The sequence below is a fragment of the Heloderma suspectum genome, chromosome 13 (assembly GCF_057233095.1).
Source record: "Heloderma suspectum isolate Gila_16-S chromosome 13, 16-S_ref, whole genome shotgun sequence".
NCBI classification, from domain to species: domain Eukaryota; kingdom Metazoa; phylum Chordata; class Lepidosauria; order Squamata; family Helodermatidae; genus Heloderma; species Heloderma suspectum.
In genome coordinates, this window is record NC_139470.1 from 31,111,767 (window position 1) to 31,131,944 (window position 20,178).

General features: G+C 43.9%; 1 protein-coding gene across 3 annotated transcripts in view; it reads right to left on the reverse strand.

Moving 5' to 3' along the window:
• Positions 1-20,178, reverse strand: part of SPPL3 (signal peptide peptidase like 3) — a 70,331-nt gene that overhangs the window by 18,112 nt on the left and 32,041 nt on the right. For all 3 annotated transcript variants that reach the window (XR_014785748.1, XM_084819894.1, XM_084819895.1), the window contains exons 2-5: positions 17,038-17,115; positions 5,280-5,368; positions 3,769-3,888; positions 671-749 (exon numbers count right to left, since the gene is read on the reverse strand). Coding sequence is in view for 2 of the 3 variants with exons in the window: in XM_084819894.1 (XP_084676020.1) it covers positions 671-749; positions 3,769-3,888; positions 5,280-5,368; positions 17,038-17,115 (366 nt within the window). In the remaining variant the exon portion in view is untranslated. The remainder of the gene's footprint in view (positions 1-670; positions 750-3,768; positions 3,889-5,279; positions 5,369-17,037; positions 17,116-20,178) is intronic.

Sequence of the window (20,178 nt, forward strand, 5' to 3'; positions counted from 1 at the left end):
CATCAAAAGGAATTTCAACTAAATAACGCCCCACCATGTTTAGAAAAGTATCACTACAATCTGCTGTACAATTCCTGCTGGTATTATGAATAGGCTAAGAATAGGCAAAACGTGTGGCTGTTATCAAAAGAACACAGAAATGTTACACAGAAGCAAGAAAAACAGAAAAGGCATGCGAGTGGCACTTTCCCCCTTGCTTCTGCTGTAATGAACAGAGTGGAACCACCATGCAGAGTGGGAGCACTCCATAAAGCATGGGGGAAGCAGCTGCCTCTGGGGACCACTCAGGGTGGGAGACAAATAGCTCTCACCTACAGGGCAAAGTTTGCTGGGAGGTTCTTCTGAGCAGGTAATCCCTGAAAAGAAGAAACGCTATGCAAGCTCCTGTTCATTTCAGCATTGCTTGCCCAGGAGAACGCCTCAGCAGACACTGTCCTTCATTAATCGGGGATGCAGATTTGGTTTTTCCATCTCAGTTACCAAAGTGTGGGTCAGCCCTTTTTAGGGCTTGCAGATCTCACCCTATTTGCACATTATAACAGAAGTGTGGAAAGCAACAGCAGGACCTGCTAACCAAACTGTCTCGCCACCAGTGTTCGAGCCCCATCTTGTTGAATCAACAACAGGTTCTTTGCACTGCACAGAAGAAGAAAAATCCTTAACTCCTTACTTGTTTTGAGGTGAACAGGGTCGTGTTAAATACTGGCACATTGGGAGCAGAAGGAAAGCAAAGGCTATTGTTGCGAGGACTAGAGAAAGGGAGAGAAAAAGAAGCCACGGTTAACACAGACCCACTTTCAATGGTGCAAAACACCAACACGATAAGTGAAAACTAACACATATCAACATCTACAACAACCCTAGAGGCCGCACAAGTTAAACATTAATCATAAACCTCTTTGAAGAGATTTAGTGTTTTGCTGAAGAAAATCAGTGGCCCAAGCAATCTGGTATCATTAAATTATAACTGTAAAACTAAAATGTTCCTAAACGGGGAAAACTCACAAATGATGCTTAAGGCAGCACTCAAAAGATGGTCTCAAACTGTTCTGGTCTGGCTATGAAGCTCTTCTGAAATACGTTTTTGTAACTTGGTCAGTTAGAGCTGCAGAGACTAATTTCCATGGGTAAAGTTTAATGATTGCAAATGAGGCCTAAATACATCAACACTTTGACCAGTTCGCACAGCACAACACTTCTTGGGTTATTTTACCAAGGCACTGTCAGGGCCAAGCAGCAGCCAGTGAGCACACTCCCTCCCATGCACCTGTCACTTCTGCTTTCAAACAGCAACCCATGAACATCAAAACCCAGGCTGTTTAAGGCACAAGGGCAGAGCCTCTGGCCTGCGGGACACTCCAATCCAGCCTGCGCAGCCCTCTGGAGTAACCCCCTGGAGCGCATCCCCTGCTGCTGTCTTTGATTGGAGGTAACACTGGGGGTTCCTCTGCTGGCAGGCACAAGCAGAGGAACTCCTGCTGTTATGTCTGACCACAGAAAGCAGCAGGGATGCGGGGCGGTGAGTGCTGGGATGCACCCATACCAGGGAGAGGCTGCTCTTCCCCACATGGACAGATCCCCTTCGGCTTCGCTTGTCCCGCCTCCTTCCCCCACTCTGGAAAGGAGGCGGGGCAGGCAAAGACAGGGCAGAGCCAACCTAGGCCCCATTGCTACTCCACTGGAGGAACAGCAGGGATCAAGCCAGCTCTGCTTTACCTGCTGTGCTTCCTTCCCCCACTGCAGGAAGGAGGCAGGGTAGGAGAAGACGGGGCACAACTGACCAACTCTCTTTTACTCCTCATAGGATGAGCAAAGGTGACTCAGCCAGCTTGTCTTCAGTGCACTTGGGCTTTCCCAGTTAGGGAAAGTGGACTGAGTTCCCATCATTCCTCCATGGGAGTGACAGGAACCCAAGCAGCTTGGCTTTGCTGTGCACAGAGCAGAGGAGAATGCCTCTAAGAGGATGCTAGCTGCCTGTGGTAAGTACTTCTACCAAAATTAATTTGTTAAAGTTTTGCTGCCCGGTTAAATTAGGAAAACTTTAATTAAAAAAAGGTCAAATCTCATAATCAACTAAACCAGTGGTGGGCAACCTGTGACCCCCAGGCTGCACAGGGCCCCACAGCACCCTCCTCCACCTCCCAAGAGTTAGGAAGACTCCTCAAAAATCTTTTAAAAATGGCCACTGGAGTTGCTACAGAGCAACGAAGGGGCCAAAATTAGCTTGCAAACAAGCCAGTTTCAACACTTGCGGGGGGTGGGGGCAGGAAAGTGCAGACCACAGGGGCAAAAAGGGCCCCCGATTTTCTGTAGTTGCCCACCACAGAACTAAACACTGAAGCGCGTGTGTCTGTGTGTGAGACTTTATAAACACATACGAGAATACAGGCAGCATTTATATGGCAGGACTGGGGAACCCTTTTCCTACAAAAAGCCACTGACCAATGGGAAAACTCAACTGGGAGTGCAGGTGACGGTGGGCAAAGCCAGAGCCAAAAGTGGATGGAATACACAGCATTGTAGAGGTCACTCACTCTCTCTGCCACCCCATCCTTCACTCTCTGCCACCCCACATAAAATTAGGATGGATGACTGCAAGTTCCCTACCCCAAATATATGGCATTTTCTCGCAATTGGAATGTCTCGCAAAATATCATAACTGGCAGTCAACAAAGCTGAATGGCTAGCTATGGACAAGAAATTAGCAAAACTTTTGGAATGCAAAGGGTTGTGTGTTTTTTAAGAAGAAATGACATTTCAGTATTTTATGCAGTAACTTGTGCCCTCCAATTCAGAAATGAAAAAAGGCAATTTCATTGCCTCAAGTATAATGCAACAGAAGGTACAAACAATAATAGTGGGTGGATGACACCTATCTCATTCAGCCATGATACTCACTGGGGGGGTCCTTGGGCCAGTCACACACACTCAGCCTAACTTACCTCACAGGCGTTTTGTGAGGATTATAAGGGTGAGAACCCTGAGCTCCTTGGAGAAAAAGTAGGACAAAAATGTAGTAAATAAATATTTATGATTACCTGATAAATAACTTTACTGAGCAAACCTAAGTGGTGGTAGTGATGGTGACAAGGCAGATATATTACTTCATCCACTGCCCTACCGGCTTGTGCAAGCCAGGGCAGAAGGTGCGAGGGGGGAGGGCTCTCATTTCTTCTTCTTAGTTTCCCTCGCTGGTTACAGGCCAGCATTAGATGCCCCTCTCAGGGGAATGGAGCAGCTTTGGGGGCCTCACACCTGCTACTGCCAGCAGGAGAACCACAGGTGGCAGCTTTCCTCTCGTGGAGCTCCCTCTGCTGACAGAGGGCATCTCTGTGAGATCTTAACCCCTTCCACCAACCAACATTGGAGGGTTAGGACTGCACTGTTAAGAATTTCATAGATCATCAAAATGCATGCATAAATTTGTGGGAACTCAAATTTCTCCCTAGTAGAGCTAAGAAAAAAGACAAAGCCAGTTTGGGGGGGGGGGGGGATTAAGATGCCTGAATTCGAAGCAATTATAATTCTGAAACAGTAAAAAAATGTACTCCTCTCCCCCAAATTTGAAAGTGGTATATCTCTGCTTCAGTGCAGTTGTCTTCTAGCATCTCACTGAATACATTTATTTAACCAGCCTGGAAAAACACATTTAAGGCTAATTCGCCTCAAATGTATACTATAAACATCTTATCCACAAGTGCAGCTCCATTTCCAATAACAATCCTAGTCCATGTGTAAGACCAGTAAGCGGGAAGAGAAAGCAGTCACCTGCTGTGCATATTGTGAAGACAACTTGAACCGAGTCAAAGAAGAAGAACATGACTAAGAGAGACACAGATGCACCAATGGGAAGGAACAGCGCCTGTGTTGAATCAATGGTCTGGATACCTGCAGGATTTTTTTTTTTAAAGAAAGGGAATATTTGTTATTGGTATCACATGACGCACATATTTCAGCCTTCAGGTACATTCTTTCTTGGTGCGTGTGTGTGCGTCCCACTTTACAACTAAAATGTAGGGACAACCTATATGTGAATGTTTTAAAAAATCCAGTTTAAAAAATCTGCGGTGGGGGGGACACACACTGATAATCATCAGAATCGCAGTAGGTGGGGAGGGGGAGTTTAGCCTTTTCCTCCTCTACTGTGGTCCTGACAAAAATTGTTCCTTCAAACCTGCTATTTGTATTGAGAGAAAACGCTCCTATTGGTGCCAATGGGAGCCCAATGAAAATAGCAGCTTCAAAAGAGCGATTTTCACTGAAATCACAACAGGGGAGGAAAGGATTAAACTCGCCCTCCCTACCTGCCGCAATCCAACTAATCCTCCCCACCATGCCACCCAGAGAGAGAGCATGATCCACTCCCTCTACCTACTTCCTCACCTTCTCTCTCTCAGTGGTACAGTGGAGAGAACTGAGCTGACTGGGAGGCAAGGAGGGTAGGGAGTCCCCAGAAGCATATTGCCAGGGATTCTCCAAAACATAGATCAAGCCTGCATGGGATGCATGTACTCATCTCCGTGCTTGCATGCATCTCTCAGGCTGCAATCCAAAACATGATTAAAAAGAGAATAAGCCCCACTGAATGCCATGGGTCTTACTTCCAAGTAAAGATGCGCAGGATTGCCCTGACAGTCTATACTCTGCAAAGACAAGGCAACAGAAGTAGCAGCAGGAGCAGCAGGCAATGCATCTTGCATTGAAGGACAGACATAACATTGTATACTAATGTGGGGAAAATGTATACTGGTGGAGGGAAAAATAATGTAGTGACTGATCAATATTAGATAGTAGAATGGAACAGCGGGTAAAATAAAAAGGTGAACATGACTCTCAACCAAAGGTGACCAGTCCACTCATTCCTATGTTTACATCAGTTTAGGATTACCAGTCTCAAACCAAACTTCAGATTGCAGGCACCAGTGATAAAAAACTTCTCCAAAGAATTTCATCTATGTTTTATAGACAAGAATAGCATTTATAAAGTTAAATAACTTGACTAGCATATACACTGTGATGTTTCATTTCAAGTCAACCTTATTAATGAAAAGCAAATGGAATTACTACAAGGATTTGTAATCAAGGATTTAATGAATGACTGCTTTACAGAAAAGGAATCTGTTTCCATTCTTTTCAGTGGGGCCATGTTCTGTCTTAACTTCCAGAGAGAGAGTTGCATTAGCCCACCCTGATCACAAGCCTGCAAGAAACGATGTGGGGCCAAGTACTGCATCTCCCTTTCTCCCTAAAATCCAGTCCACTGACTGAGATGATCTTACTGTTATTTGTGCTGTTGCCATTGAAGGGCCCGGCTGAACTGCTGCTGTCCTTTTCTTTGTCTTGATTTTCAAAGTCCATGTTAAGGGACCTGCAGGCAAAAAAATGCACATAAAGTATCTGCTTCATGTAGCAGCATCAGTTACAAAAAAAATCCTTAAACACAAGAGAATAACTCAACATTAAAGGTGTGCTGAAATATTCAATAGCTGTCTAAAGGCAAAAATAGGAAACATAGCAGATTATTTACTCATTTATTTATTTTATTATAAGATTTATATCCTGCCCTCCAAAAGACATTTTTTCCAGGGCAGCTATAAAAAAACACCCAAAAAATCAATAAAAAGCACAACACTAAAACAATGATAAATACAAATGTATAAAAGCAGCATAAAGCCAATTTGATAGGGATTACAACCATTAAAAGGCTGGTTGGGGGGTGGAGGGGAGATGTTCACTTGGCACTCTAACTAATTTAAAATGCAACGTGAAAAAGCATATTTAGGGCAATGGTCATGTCAGGAATACTGAAGAGGCCTAGCTAAAAAGGCTGCTTTCGGAACCAAAGTTTGCTCTTGGCCTATTGCCAGTAGCTTATTAGTTCAGCTTGACCAGAGGAAAAGAGAACATGACAAGAAAAAGTCTTGGCCAGTAAGTTCATGCCCCCCAGACAGGTCTAAAACCACAGAGAACAAGTTGGGAAATTTCTGTAGAACTGAACATAAGAACATAAGGAGAGCCATGCTAGATCAAACCAAAGGTCCATCTAGTCCAGCATACTATTCACACAGGGGCCAACCAGCTGTTGATGGGCAACCCACAGGCAGGACATGAGTGCAACAGCACCCTCCTACCCATGTTCCCCAGCAACCGCTGCACACAGGCATACTGCCTCTGATATTGGAGGGAGCATATAGCTATCAGGCCTAGCAACCACTGATAGCTTCTCCTCTAGTCTAACCCTCCTTTAAAGCCATCCAAACTGGTGCCCATCACTACATCTCATAGAAGTGAACTCCACAGTTTAACTCTGCACTGCGTGAAGAAGTCCTTCCTTTTATCTGTCCCGAATCCCCCACCAATCAGCTTCACGGGAGGACCCCACTGGGTTCTAGTACTGGTAATTAGTTTACACTACAGTAGCTGCAGAGTAAACAAGGTGTGCCAGAAAAGACAAAAGCAAGAAGGTGTCGCCCTAAGTTGAGGAGGGGTCCTTGAGGAGGCTAGACCACCACATTCTAACCAGTCAGTAAGTTTAAAACATTAGTTTCCATGTATGGCAATGGGCATAGGAGCTGGCAAACAGAGCCTTGCCCTAGATGCCATCTTCTGCCTTTATTCAAGATTCCTGGGGTCTCTTCCATTCAGAGGTTCTTCAAGGTAAAACAGGTCCTGCTCCCATGAAGGCTCCGAGGCTCAGCAGCTTCCAGAAGATGTAGCCCTCCCCTCAACCTCAGACTCTGAGGATGACTCCCCCACAGCTTCTCCTGCGCCTCAGCCATGCAGGAGCACGAGGCTAAAGAAATTACTGTGGGCCCTCTAAGGGCAGCAACTAGCATCCATTGGGGTGGAGCCTCTGGGAACTCCGAGCCCACCAGCCTTCTTAAGGCCTCACTTGCCTGCAGCCCCTGGCTGGGAAAACAGCTCTCCCTGTCTGGAGACACTCCCGTGAGTATCCCCTGAAGCATGCTCTCCAGGGTCCGGACAGTTCTTTACCTTACAGTGACCCTGCTCTCCTGGACCTGGCAGCACTTAACCAGGCATGACCCTGTTTCACTGGCCATGACCCCTCACTATCTGTTACTAAATGATCCACAAGTGGCATGTGCTATACACTCCTTCCCCTAGACAACAAGCCAAGTCAGGACACCTGTAGGATAGCCTCTGAATATGATCTTAACAAATGGGCGCAGGTAACCATTTAGGTAGCCTAGTCCCAAAGTGGATCTCCATCAGGGGGGATTTCACAAATATGGCACCACCACTGAAAAGGCCTTGTCTCTTGTGCCAGCCTGTCTGATCTCATAGGAGACAGAGAACAGGGCATCTGAAATTGGTCTTAAAAGCCTGGGCAGGTTCATGTCATTTCTATAGTCTATATACTACAGATTCCAGCAAAGGAGATCATTACCTTGTCATGGTGCTGGAACACCTCAATGACAACATGAGCTAAACCATGAAGGGACACCCAAGATAGGAAGGTCATGGCAGAGAGGTCAGACTAAATACGATCCCTGGGGAAGATAATGGCAACCCACCCCAGTATTCTTGCCGTGAAAACTAAATGGATCAGTACAACCAGAGATATGTCAGTATACCATCGAAAGGTGGGACTCCCAGGTCAGAAGATGGTCAAAATGCTACTGGGGAGGAACAGAGGATAAGTTCAACTAGCCCCAGATGTGATGACGCAGCTAGCTCAAAGCCGAAAGGACAGCTAGCGGCCAACGGTGCTGGTGGTGAATGACGAATCCGACGTTCTAAAGATCAACACACCATTGGAACCTGGAATTTAAGATCTATGAGCCAGGGCAAGTTGGATGTGGTTATTGGGGAGATGTCAAGATTAAATATAGACATTTTGGGTGTCAGTGAACTGAAATGGACTGGAATGGGCCACTTCACATCAAATGACCACCAGATCTACTACTGTGGACAAGAGGACCACAGAAGAAAGGGAGTAGCCTTCATAATTAATAATAAAGTGGCTAAAGCAGTGCTTGGATACAATCCAAAAAACAACAGAATGATCTCAATTCGAACTCAGGGTAAGCCATTCAACATCACAGTGATCCAAATATATTCCCCAACCACAGATGCTGAAGAAGCAGAAGTAGATCAGTTCTATGAGGATCTGCAGCACCTACTGGATAATACGCCAAAAAGAGATGTTATTTTCATTACAGGAGACTAGAATGCTAAGGTGGGTAGTCAAACGACACCTGGAATTACAGGCAAGTATGGTCTGGGGGAACAAAATGAAGTGGGACATAGGCTGATAGAATTTTGCCAAGACAACTCACTGTGCATAACAAACACTCCCTTCCAACAACCTAAAAGACGACTTTATACTTGGACTTCACCAGACGGTCGACACCGAAATCAGATTGACTACATCCTTTGTAGCCAAAGGTGAAGGACATCTATACCGTCAGTAAAAACAAGACCTGGAGCTGACTGTAGGTCAGATCACGAACTTCTTATTGCACAATTTAGAATCAGACTAAAGAGAATAGGGAAGACCCACAGATCAGTCAGATATGAGCTCACTAATATTCCTCATGAATATGCAGTGAAGGTGAAGAATAGATTTAAGGGACTAGATTTAGTGGATAGGGTCCTGGAAGAACTATGGACAGAAGTTCGCAACATTGTTCAGGAAGCGGCAACAAAAAACGTCCCAAAGAAAAAGAAAACCAAGAAGGCAAGATGGCTGTCTGCTGAGGCACTGGAAGCAGCCCAAGAAAGAAGGAAAGCAAAAGGCAACAGTGATAGGGGGAGATATGCCTAATTAAATGCAAAATTCCAGAGGTTAGCCAGAAGAGATAAGGAATTATTTCTAAACAAGCAATGCGCGGAAGTGGAAGAAGACAATAGAATAGGAAGGACAAGAGACCTCTTCCAGAAAATTAGAAACACTGGAGGTAAATTCTGGGCAAAAATGGGTATGATCAAAAACAAAAATGGCAAGGACCTAACAGATGCAGAAGAGATCAAGAAAAGGTAGCAAGAATATACGGAAGATCTGTATAGGAAGGATATAATATCGGGGATAGATTTGACGGTGTGGTCAGTGAGTTAAAGCCAGATGTCCTGAAGAGTGAGGTTGAATGGGCCTTAAGAAGCATTGCTAATAACAAGGCAGCAGGAGACGACAGCTGAACTGTTTAAAATCTCGCAAGATGATGCTGTCAAGGTGATGCTGTCAAGGTGATGCATGCCATATGCCAGCAAATTTGGAAAACACAAGAATGGCCAATAGATTGGAAAAAAACAACTTATATCCCCATACCAAAAAAGGGAAGCACCAAAGAATGTTCAAACTATTGAACAGTGGCACTGATTTCACATGCCAGTAAGGTAATGCTCAAGATCTTGCAAGGTAGACTCCAGCAATTCATGGAACGAGAATTGCCAGATGTACAAGCTGGGTTTAGAAAAGGCAGAGGAACTAGAAACCAAATTGCCAATATCAGCTGGATAATGGAGAAAGCCAGGGAGTTTCAGAAAAACATCTATTTCTGTTGTATTGACTATTCTAAAGCCTTTGACTGTGTGGATCATAATAAATTGTGGCAAGTTCTGGGTGGTATGGGGATACCAAGTCATCTTGTCTGCCTCCTGAGGAATCTGTATAACGACCAAGTAGCAACGGCAAGAACAGACCACGGAACAACGGACTGGTTTAAGATTGGGAAAGGAATACGGCAGGGTTCTATACTCTCACCCTACCTATTCAACCTGTACGCAGAACACATCATGCGACATGCTGGGATTGATGAAGCCAAGGCTGGAGTTAAAATCGCTGGAAGAAACATTAACAATCTCAGATATGCAGACGATACCACTTTGATGGCTGAAAGCGAGGAGGAGCTGAGGAACCTTATGAGGAAGGTGAAAGAAGAAAGTGCAAAAGCTGGGTTGCAGTTAAACCTCAAAAAAAAACCAAGATTATGGCAACCAGCCTGATTGATAACTGGCAAACAGAGGGAGAAAACATGGAGGCAGTGACAGACTTTGTCTTTCTAGGTGCAAAGATTACTGCAGACGCTGACTGCAGCCAGGAAATCAGAAGACGTTCACTTCTTGGGAGGGGAGCAATGACAAATCTTGATAAAATAGTTAAGAGCAGAGACATCACACTGGCAATAAAGGTCCGCATGGTTAAAGCAATGGTATTCCCCATAGTAACCTATGGCTGGGAGAGCTGGACCATAAGGAAGGCTGAGCGAAGGAAGATAGATGCTTTTGAACTGTGGGGTGGGAGGAAAATTCTGAGAGTGCCTTGGACTGCAAGAAGATCCAACCAGTCCATACTCCAGGAAATAAAGCCAGACTGCTCACTTGAGGGAAGGATATTAAAGGCAAAACTGAAGTACTTTGGCCACATAATGAGAAGACAGTATACCCTGGAGAAGATGCTGATGCTAGGGAAAGTGGAAGGCAAAAGGAAGAGGGGACGACCAAGGGCAAGGTGGATGGATATTCTGGAGGTGACGGACTCGACCTTGGGGGAGCTGGGGGTGGCGACAGCTGACAGGAAGCTCTGGCTTGGGCTGGTCCATGAAGTCACGAAGAGTTGGAAGCGACTGAACAAATAAACAACAACAAACAACATATACTACAGAAGGAGGCAATTCTTGAAGTAATATGGACCTAGGCCTTTAAAGACTAACACCACCACTTTAAATTGAGCACAGGGACAAATAGGCAGCCAGTGCTGATGAGACAAGATCAGAGATAAGCATTGCAACTGTAAGGCCCAACAAAACATTCTGGATTCACATTTTGGATTAATGGTAGTTTCCAAACTGTTTTTTAAAGGCATGTAGAGAATACTGAAGTGGTCCAGTCTGAAAGAGATGCTTAAAAATATGGTAAGCTGTATATAAATTAATTAAATAAATAAATAAATAAAATAAATAGGGCAGCAGTGGATAACCCCTACTCTGTAGGGGGCCGCATATCAGCAGTGGGCAGGGCCAGAGCCAAAAATGGGTGGGTCATACCTATTCTCTTCCTGCCCCCTCCTTTTCTCTCTCTTCCTCCCCATGCAGCAGTCTACCAGGGAAGGGGCAGACTGATTTTGCCGGAGGGTCTGATCTGATTGCATGCAGGGCATGAATGATCAATACCAGATGCTATCTTCTCTAGCATATGCTGAAGCTGATAAATGGTACTCCTGGCCCCTTCCATCACCTGTGCATCCAAGAAGAATGCTGGATCAAGGAGAACCAAGCTGTGTGGCTGCTCCTTCAGAGGGAGTGCACCCCCAATCCTGAACAGGTTGTACATCCTCTTAGATCACCCTGACCATTATAACTGTAGCTTATTTGCCCCCACACCCCATCTACTCCTCAGCTGACATGAGACCCTGGTTGATCATTTCCACTGCCTCCCTGGAAAACAGAGGAAGAGCCATATGACATCAGCATACTAATATTTCACACAACATACAATCTTTGAAACTTTGTGATCAAAAATATCAATTACTGTAATGTCTAAGGGTGCTAATATCAAAGGCTTTTATTGTGAAACCGCATTGCCTGGCTAAGGAGGGAAAGGTGGAATAGCTCAATGTCTTTGGATTTTTAATACTCGGAACCCTCTTTCTGGAAGCACCCAAATAAGATGAACCTGGTACAATTTCCCCCATGGACTACCTTTTCATTTAACAGTCAGTGGAGCTTGCACACAGAATGGTGAATTCCAGTATTTCATAAGGAACAAGCTGCACAACTCCTGAAAGAAGTATTTTGTTTCCAGAAATATAGGGTGCTTTCCAGGGTGGATAAAAATAAATTATTTTTAATTTTACATAGGATTTGATTTACATCAGATTTTTAACTAAAAAGAAACTAAATTTCTCTAATTCAAAAAAAAACAATAGTCACAATTAAATGCCAAACCTACGCTTACAGTCTCATAAAAATGAATTAATGGCTCTGTCACACACACACACACAGTTTTTAAACCGATGAGCTGTCGTTACATGCAAACCAGGACATAGGGTTACCTACCAATCCAACGTGGGCATTCTTTTCAGTGTTTCCTCTCATAAAAATGGCTCTGAGCAGACTACCTACCAGCTCTTGCGCTTTGAAACATCTGGGTTTTACTATAGCTCAGTGGTAGGGCACACATTTTGCATGCAGAAGGCCCCAGGTTCGATTCCCAGCATCTCCAGGCAGAGCTAGGAAAGAATCCTGCCTAAAACCCTGGAGACCCACTGCCAGTCAGTGTGGGCAATACTGGGCTAGATGGCCCCAGACTCAGTCTAAGGCAGCTTCCTTATGTTTCTCAGACTAAAGTCACATGTGCAGAGACCCAGGCTGGATAGAACTGCTGTTCTGTGCTTATGTGGTGGTGGAGCTGGGCCAAGAAAGGCAGAGGAGTTAGTTAGGACAGAGACACAATATAGGTAAAGACAGGTGGAGGCAGAGTGGAAAGGAACAGTGGAATGAACTGCAAACAATAACAAAAACAGTAAAGTACAGACAGCTTCCAGTTCCTATATTCCTTTGTTTACTTAAGACAAGTAAAATAAACATGTAAGTTAGATCTTCCTAGGGCAGGCTTGGGCAATGTGACTCTCTAGATATTTTGGCCCATGGCTCCCATCAACTCAAGCCAGTATAGCCAACGGGTAAGGGATGATGGGAGTTGTAGAACGAAACATCTGGAGGGCCACACGTTCCTCACCCCTGCTCTATGGCATCAAAACATTGCCCCATGCAAATTTTCCTAGGCAAATGACTCTATGCAAATAAACCTAATTTCTACTGGAAATTTTTCTGATACAAACTGATTTTTTCCTATGCATTAACCTAACTTGCATGAAGAATTTTTCCAGATAATTTTCTAATTCAAAATTTTCTGGAAAACCTACATCACTGGGGGAAGACCAAATCAAGGGTATGTCCTGCCACATGTTGGGCCGGTGACATGTTGCAACAGCCTCTTGGTTGTCATGGCAGCCATGAAATCCTGAGCAACCCCAAAAATCACAGCCTCAGTGTGGAAGCTGAAGTCACCCAGGACCAATAGCCTAGGCATCCTCAACATCAAGTCTACCTTTGTCAGCTCAGTCAGGCACACTGTTGGGCAGCAGGGTGGCAGGTACACCAACACAATCCTTAATTTCTCCCAAGAGCCCAACATAAGAATGCAAGAAGAGCCATGATGGATCAGACCAAGGGTCCATCCAGTCCAGCATTCTGCTCACACAGTGGCCAACCAGCTGTTGACCAGAGACCCACAAGCAGGGCATGAGTGCAACAGCACCCTCTCGCCCATGTTCCCCAGCAACTGGTGTACAGAGGCTCACTGCCTCTGGTACTGGAGGTAGCACATAGCCATCAAGACTAGTAGCCATTGATAGCCTTTTCTTCCAGGAATTTGTCTAACCCCCTTTTAAAGCCATCCAAACTGATGGCCATCGCTACTTCCTGTGATAGTGAACTCCATAGTTTAACTATGCGCTGTGTGAAGAAGTACTTCCTTTTATCTGTCCTGAATCTCCCACCAATCAGCTTCATAGGATGACCGCGAGTTCTAGTATTTTGAGAGAGGGAGAAAAATGTCCCCCTATTCACATTCTCCACACCATGCATCATTTTGTAGACCTCTATCATGTCTCCCCTTACCCTCCTTTTTTCCCCAAGCTAAACAATCCCAGCTGTTGTAACCTTCTCTCAGAGGGGAGAGGCGCCAGCCCCTTGATCATTTTAGTTGCCCCTTTCTGCATCTTTTCCAGCTCTACAATACCTTTTTTAGGTGTGGTGACCAGAACTGGACACAGTATTCCAAGTGTGGTTGCACCATAGATTTGTATAGGGGCAGTATGATTTTGGCAGTTTTATTCTCAGTCCCTTTTCTAATTATGCCTAACATGGAGTTTGCCTTTTTTTTTTTTTTTTTTACAGCTGCTGCACACTGGGTTGACATCTTCATTGAGCTGTCTACCACAGCCCCAAGATCTCTTTCCTCGTCAGTCCCTGCTAGCTCAGATCGGATCAGCCTATACTTGAAGTTAGGATTTTTTGCCCCAACATGCATCACTTTACACTCGCTTATATTGAACCGCATTTGCCATTTAGATGCCCATTCTCCCAGTTTGGAGAGATCCTTTTGGAGCTCTTCACAATCCCTTTTTGTTTTAACCACCCCAAATAATTTGGTGTCATCCACAAACTTGGCCACTTCACTGCTCACTCCTAATTCCGGATCATTTATGAACAGGTTCAAAAGCATTGGTCCCAATACAGATCCCTGTGGGACCCCACTGTTTACCTCCCTCCATTGGGAGAATTTGCCATTTATTCCTCCTCCCTGCTTTCTGTTCTTTCACCAGTTACTGATCCATAAGAGGACCTCTCCTCTTATTCCATGACTGCTAAGTTTGCTCAGGAGTCTTTGGTGAGGGACGTTGTCAAAAGCCTTCTGGAAGTCCAAGTAAACAGTGTCTACCAGATCACCCTGTGTACCCCAGGTACAGACATTCCAGATTAGGATTCACCCGGAAAGGAAGTCTAGGTAAGAGATGGAACTCTTACAGATTATGGCAATCCTCCCCTCACTGACCCTCAAGGCTTTATCAAATACCCGGATGGGCACAGCTAGGATAAACTAACCCCACCCAGCTATCAGTAATGCACACCAGATAGAGACCTTATTGTGAACTGACCTGATATTAATTAATACCACCAGCAGGGTAATCAATCTCCACCCGACTGGGAAGAAAACCAAATGTGGCAATAGATACTAATTGTCTACTCTTACCCTGGTGCTTCCAGACAGACGGGTCCTAGTGCTGCCAATCAAAAAGCACTGTGCAGCTATTCCATTTTTTCCTACTCAATTCATCTTTTGTGGAAAGAAACAAGACAGAAACAGCAGTGATAAGGCACAGCAGGGTTACAAGTGGAAGATGATGTTCTCTGGACCCCCATAAAATTTTGTAAATGAGGCAGGGTGATTGCACAATAAAAGATCCATCTGGAAGTACCACAGGTACAGCCTCTTAAATCCTACAGTTCTTTCACATTAGAAGAGCTAGTTCTTCCCTCTTATCAGACTTACTTATAATGGATTTGTGTTTAAACTCAGGACTGAACATAACAAGAGCCATGTTGGATCAGACCAAAGGTCCATCTTGTCCAGCATTCCGTTTGCACAATGGCCAACCAGCTGCCCGTGGACATGAGTGCAATAGGTCATGTTCCCTAGCAACTGGTGAGCATAGGCATACGTCATCTGATACCGAAGGTAGCATATAGATATCAGGACTGTACTGTGGTCACAGAGAATGAGAAGCAAACTAGCTAAGTGTGTTGAACTGCCACTTAAGAGCTACACCCCAGAATTTGCATGAATGGTATCCTAAGCACCCATGAATTCTCATTTGCCAGGCAGTTTTATGTGTGTTTTTGCAATATTAATTATCTTTTTTCAGGTTATGCATGTAAGTACATATAAAACACGCAAGTGTTAAGGCATGCTAAAATTAATGTTTTAACTACAGTACCTTCATTCCCCACCCCACATTAAAATATAAAAATGTAAGTTGCAAAGAGACTTATACGTCAAGTTTAGAAGGATAAACACCCACCACCTATCATTAAATGGACTGAAGATCTTACTGCTCTTGCTACATTTGAACTTATCTCCTACAACTGTCTATCTTGTATGGATGCTTATTTATATATATCTGGACTCCTCATTCTAACATATATATTTGAAATACAAGAGCCAAATCCTTCTTTTTTCCTCTTTTTTAATTAGGGGTGATGCAAATGATTACTGTGTTACAATGTGAATGATTATTATGTTCTTCCTCCCCCTCTTTTGTTTTTGCTTTTTACTGTGACATTTGTAAATAAAAAAATGTGTCGTTTTGAATTTGTTTGAACATAACATTTCAACTAAGTAAGTGTGCTTTATTGAACTTTTTCCTACTCAAATATTTCAGTTGATCAGCTTTTGGCTGCTGGAAGAAGGTTTCTGATATTTATACAGCACGTAGAATTACCATGGCAACATGTTTTTAAACATTTCAAATACTATATAAGTGAAATAAGCATGCTAAATCAGATGTCAATTGACGTAGGGTAGCAGAAAAAATTGCAATTCGAAATTTTCTGGAAAATCCACAACACTAGATGTTGCTACTAAAACGCTGCCCAGAATGCAGAAAGGGGAGGTTATACTAAATTATTTCTGGTTTTAGGGATCCCAAACTATGTACAAATTCTAAGATCAATAGATAACAGAGTTGCACTGGTCCATAGAAAAATAGGAGGAAAACATCCGAAGGTGCTGTAGAAGACCAATTTTATTTTTAGGAAATTCCTGTTTTTCTACAATACTTTTCTTTTCATGAAGAAAACAGAAGAACCTGATCTCCATGAAGACTTACGAAAAGGAAAATAGCCTTGAAAAAGAGGAGCAAGTTCCAAACACTTTGGATAATTTTCTAAAAATGAAACTAGTCTTCTATGGCAGCTCTGGATGCTTTCCTTCTGCTTTTATCTGTACAAATCCAAGGAATCTTCTCCATGCCCCTGAAGTACTTTAAACATTCCAGATAAAAGACTTCCAACTTTCATGGTTGCTGAGACAGCTGTGTATGACTGGTGAGAGTTTTCAAACAAAGGAGAATAACAAGTTGGCAAATGCTGCGATTTTCACTTTTAAATATTGGTTTAGCAAGTGAATGCTGCTTCACGTACCCTGTCCCACCCCCCATCCTTCCTTAAGGTTGTCAGGAAGAGGTAACATGGAATATCACCCTCTAACCCAGGGGTGGGCAACTTGTGCCCCTCCAGATGTTTTGGCCTACATCTACCATAATCCCTCACTACTGCTGGCTAGGGTTGATAGGAGTTGTGGGCCGAACAAATCGCCCACCCCTGTTCTACCCACTTCTTGTTCTGCAAGCATACCTTTACGGAACATGCCACCAGCATACAGCCAGCAGTTTGTGACTTCTGGGCGTGGTGGTGATAGTGGTGCTGTATATACCAAAGATGATAGCCTTACCTGAAGCTGCCATAAACTATGAGGAGAATGGAAATTAGGAACGTAGACACTTGGCTAGAATCCACAAGGGAGTAAGCCCTGGAAAGAAAATAGAGAGATACACTATATTAGAGCAGCACTCCCATTAAAACCATTTGATAATTCTAAAGGTTTATCCAAAATCCAAAATAAAAGTTGAAAAGCATCCACACATGGAAAAAAAATGGCTAATGTACCTAAGCCTTGTACCATCCATTTTCTCAACACTTACCCATTTACATAACCCAGGAGCACTCAGCACATAAAACAATGCACATTGTTTTATTCCACAAAAGCAAATTCAGAACACAAATTGGCTTTACATGAAGAACCCAATGGCTTGAAATTAGGACATAGTGTAATGAACTATCCAGGTTCTCCTCACAGCTCTCTTCACGGACAGACGGGATTAAGGATAAGCAACATCAGCTCTTGAAACTGACAGGCGGTATTTTATTTATTTAAAACATTGCTATATTGCCTTTCACTTCAAAATTTCCAGGGTGGTTTACACTAACCCAACCACACAATATGACAACAATATTAAATACAGCTTACAACAGCAACAAGCAGTGCTAAAATAATCACAGCAGAAGGACAGGCTACATACGAACACTAGTAGTTTAGTCTTTTCTCTTTGTATGGTCTATACTACAAAGCAGAGCCTTGGACCAGGTGGCCAGGTGCACTGCAAAGCAAATGATCAGCCTCAAGTTGCCCATCATCTTCACTGGCACAGAGGCATTCTTAGGAAATGAAGATGGGAGGTGGCTGGAGGCACCTGGCCGCCTGGTAAAAAAATAAAATGAATTTAAAAAGAAAAAGAGATCTTGCTACTGTTTTCTGGTAAATTGGCAGGGATGGAAAGAGCAGCTCACTGATGGGAGGAAAGGACCATGAGCATGTATGAGAGAGAGGGGTACAAGTGCCTCCCACACTAAGGATATACCTTGATGGGGAGGCCTCTCAAGAGTGGGCAATTCAATCAGAGACACAGAAAGCTGGGTTTGTGTTGGGCATGTAGGCGGCATTGACGATTTCCCTGCCTGGAGTGAAGACTACAGAAGTCATGCGTCATCTAAATAGCCTTAGTAGACAGTACTTCCCCTTCATGGATCACTGCCTTGTTGTGGCAAAGGGGCTTGCGTAACTCAGTGAAGCCATAAGCTATGCCGTGCAGGGCCACCCAAGACGGACAGGTCATGGCAGAGAATTCTGACAAAATGTGGTCCACTGGAGAAGGAAATGGCAACCCACTCCAGTATTCTTGCCAAGAAAACCCCATGGAACGTATCACAAGGCTAAAAGATATGACGCCAGAAGATGAGCCCCTCAGGTTGAAAGGTGTCCAATATATTACTGGGGAAGGGCAGAGGGAATTTCCAAGTAGCGCCAGAAAGAGTGAAGCGGCTGGGCCAAAGCCAAAAGGACACTCAGCTGTGGATGTGTCTGGTGGTGAAAAGAAAGTCCGATGCTGTAAAGAACAATATTGTTTAGGAACCTGGAATGTCAGGTCAATTAATCAAGGTAAGCTGGAGGTGGTCAAACATGAGATGGCAAGATTGAACATCGACATCTTGGGAATCAGCAAACTAAAATGGACAAGCACGGGCCAATTTAATTCAGGTGACCATCATATCTACTATTGTGGGCAAGAATCCCTTAGAAGAAATGGAGTAGCACTCATAGACAACAAAAGGGTGGGAAAAGCAGTACTGGGGTACAATCTCAAAAACGACAGAATGATCTCAGTATGAATCCAAGGCAAACCATTCAACATCACAGTAATTCAAGTCTATGCCCCAACCACTGAGGCCGAAGAAGCTGAGGTTGATCGGTTCTATGAAGACCTACAACACCTTCTAGAACTAACACCAAAAAAAGATGTCCTCTTCATCATAGGGGATTGGAATGCTAAAGTAGGAAGTCAAGAAATCACCGGGATAACAGGCAAGCATGGCCTTGGTGTACAAAAGGAAGCAGGACAAAGGCTAATAGAGTTTTGCCAAGAGAACACGCTGATCATAGCAAATGCTCTTTTCCAACAGCACAAGAGGTGACTGTACACATGGACATCACCAGATGATCAATATCGAAATCATATTGATTATGTACTTTGCAGCCAAAGATGGAGAAGCTCTATACAGTCAGTAAAAACAAGACCTGGAGCTGACTGTGGCTCAGATCATGAGCTTCTTATCGCAAAATTTCAGCTTAAATTGAAGAATGTAGGGAAAACCACTAAACCATTCAGGTATGACCTAAATCATATCCCTTATGAATATACAGTAGAGGTGAGGAATAGATTTAAGGGATTAGACCTGATAGACAGAGTGCCTGAGGAACTATGGACGGAGGTCCGTAACATTGTTCAGGAGGCCCCAACTAAATCCATCCCAAAGAAAAAGAAATGCAAGAAAGCAAAGTGGCTGTCTGATGAGGCTTTACAAGTAGCTGAGGAAAGAAGGGAAGCGAAAAGCAAGGGAGAAAGGGGAAGATATATCCAACTGAATGCAGAGTTCCAGAGAATAGCAAGGAGAGACAAGAAGGCCTTCTTAAATGAACAATGCAAAGAAATCGAGGAAAACAATAGAATGGGAAAGACTAGAGATCTTTTCAAGAAAAACAGAGATATCAAGGGAAGGTTTTGTGCAAAGATGGGCATGATAAAGGACAAAGAAGGCAGGGACCTAACAGAAGCAGATGAGATTAAGAAGAGGTAGAAAGAATACACAGAAGAACTATACAGGAAAGATCTGGATGTCCCTGGTAGCCATGATAGTGCAGTCACTGAACTTGAGCCGGACATCCTCGACAGTGAAGTCAAGTGGGCCTTAAGAAGCATTACTAACAACAAAACTAGCAGATATGACAGTATTCCAGCTGAGCGATTTAAAATCCTAAAAGATGATGCTGTTAAAGTGCTGCACTCAATATGCCAACAAATTTGGAATACTCAACAGTGGCCACGAGACTGGAAAAGGTCAGTTTACATTCCAATTCCAAAGAAGGGCAACGCCAAAGAGTGTTCAAACTACCGTACCATTGCACTCATTTCACATGCCAGCAAGGTGATGCTCAAAATCCTACCAGCTAGGCTTCAGCAGTATGTGAACCGAGAAC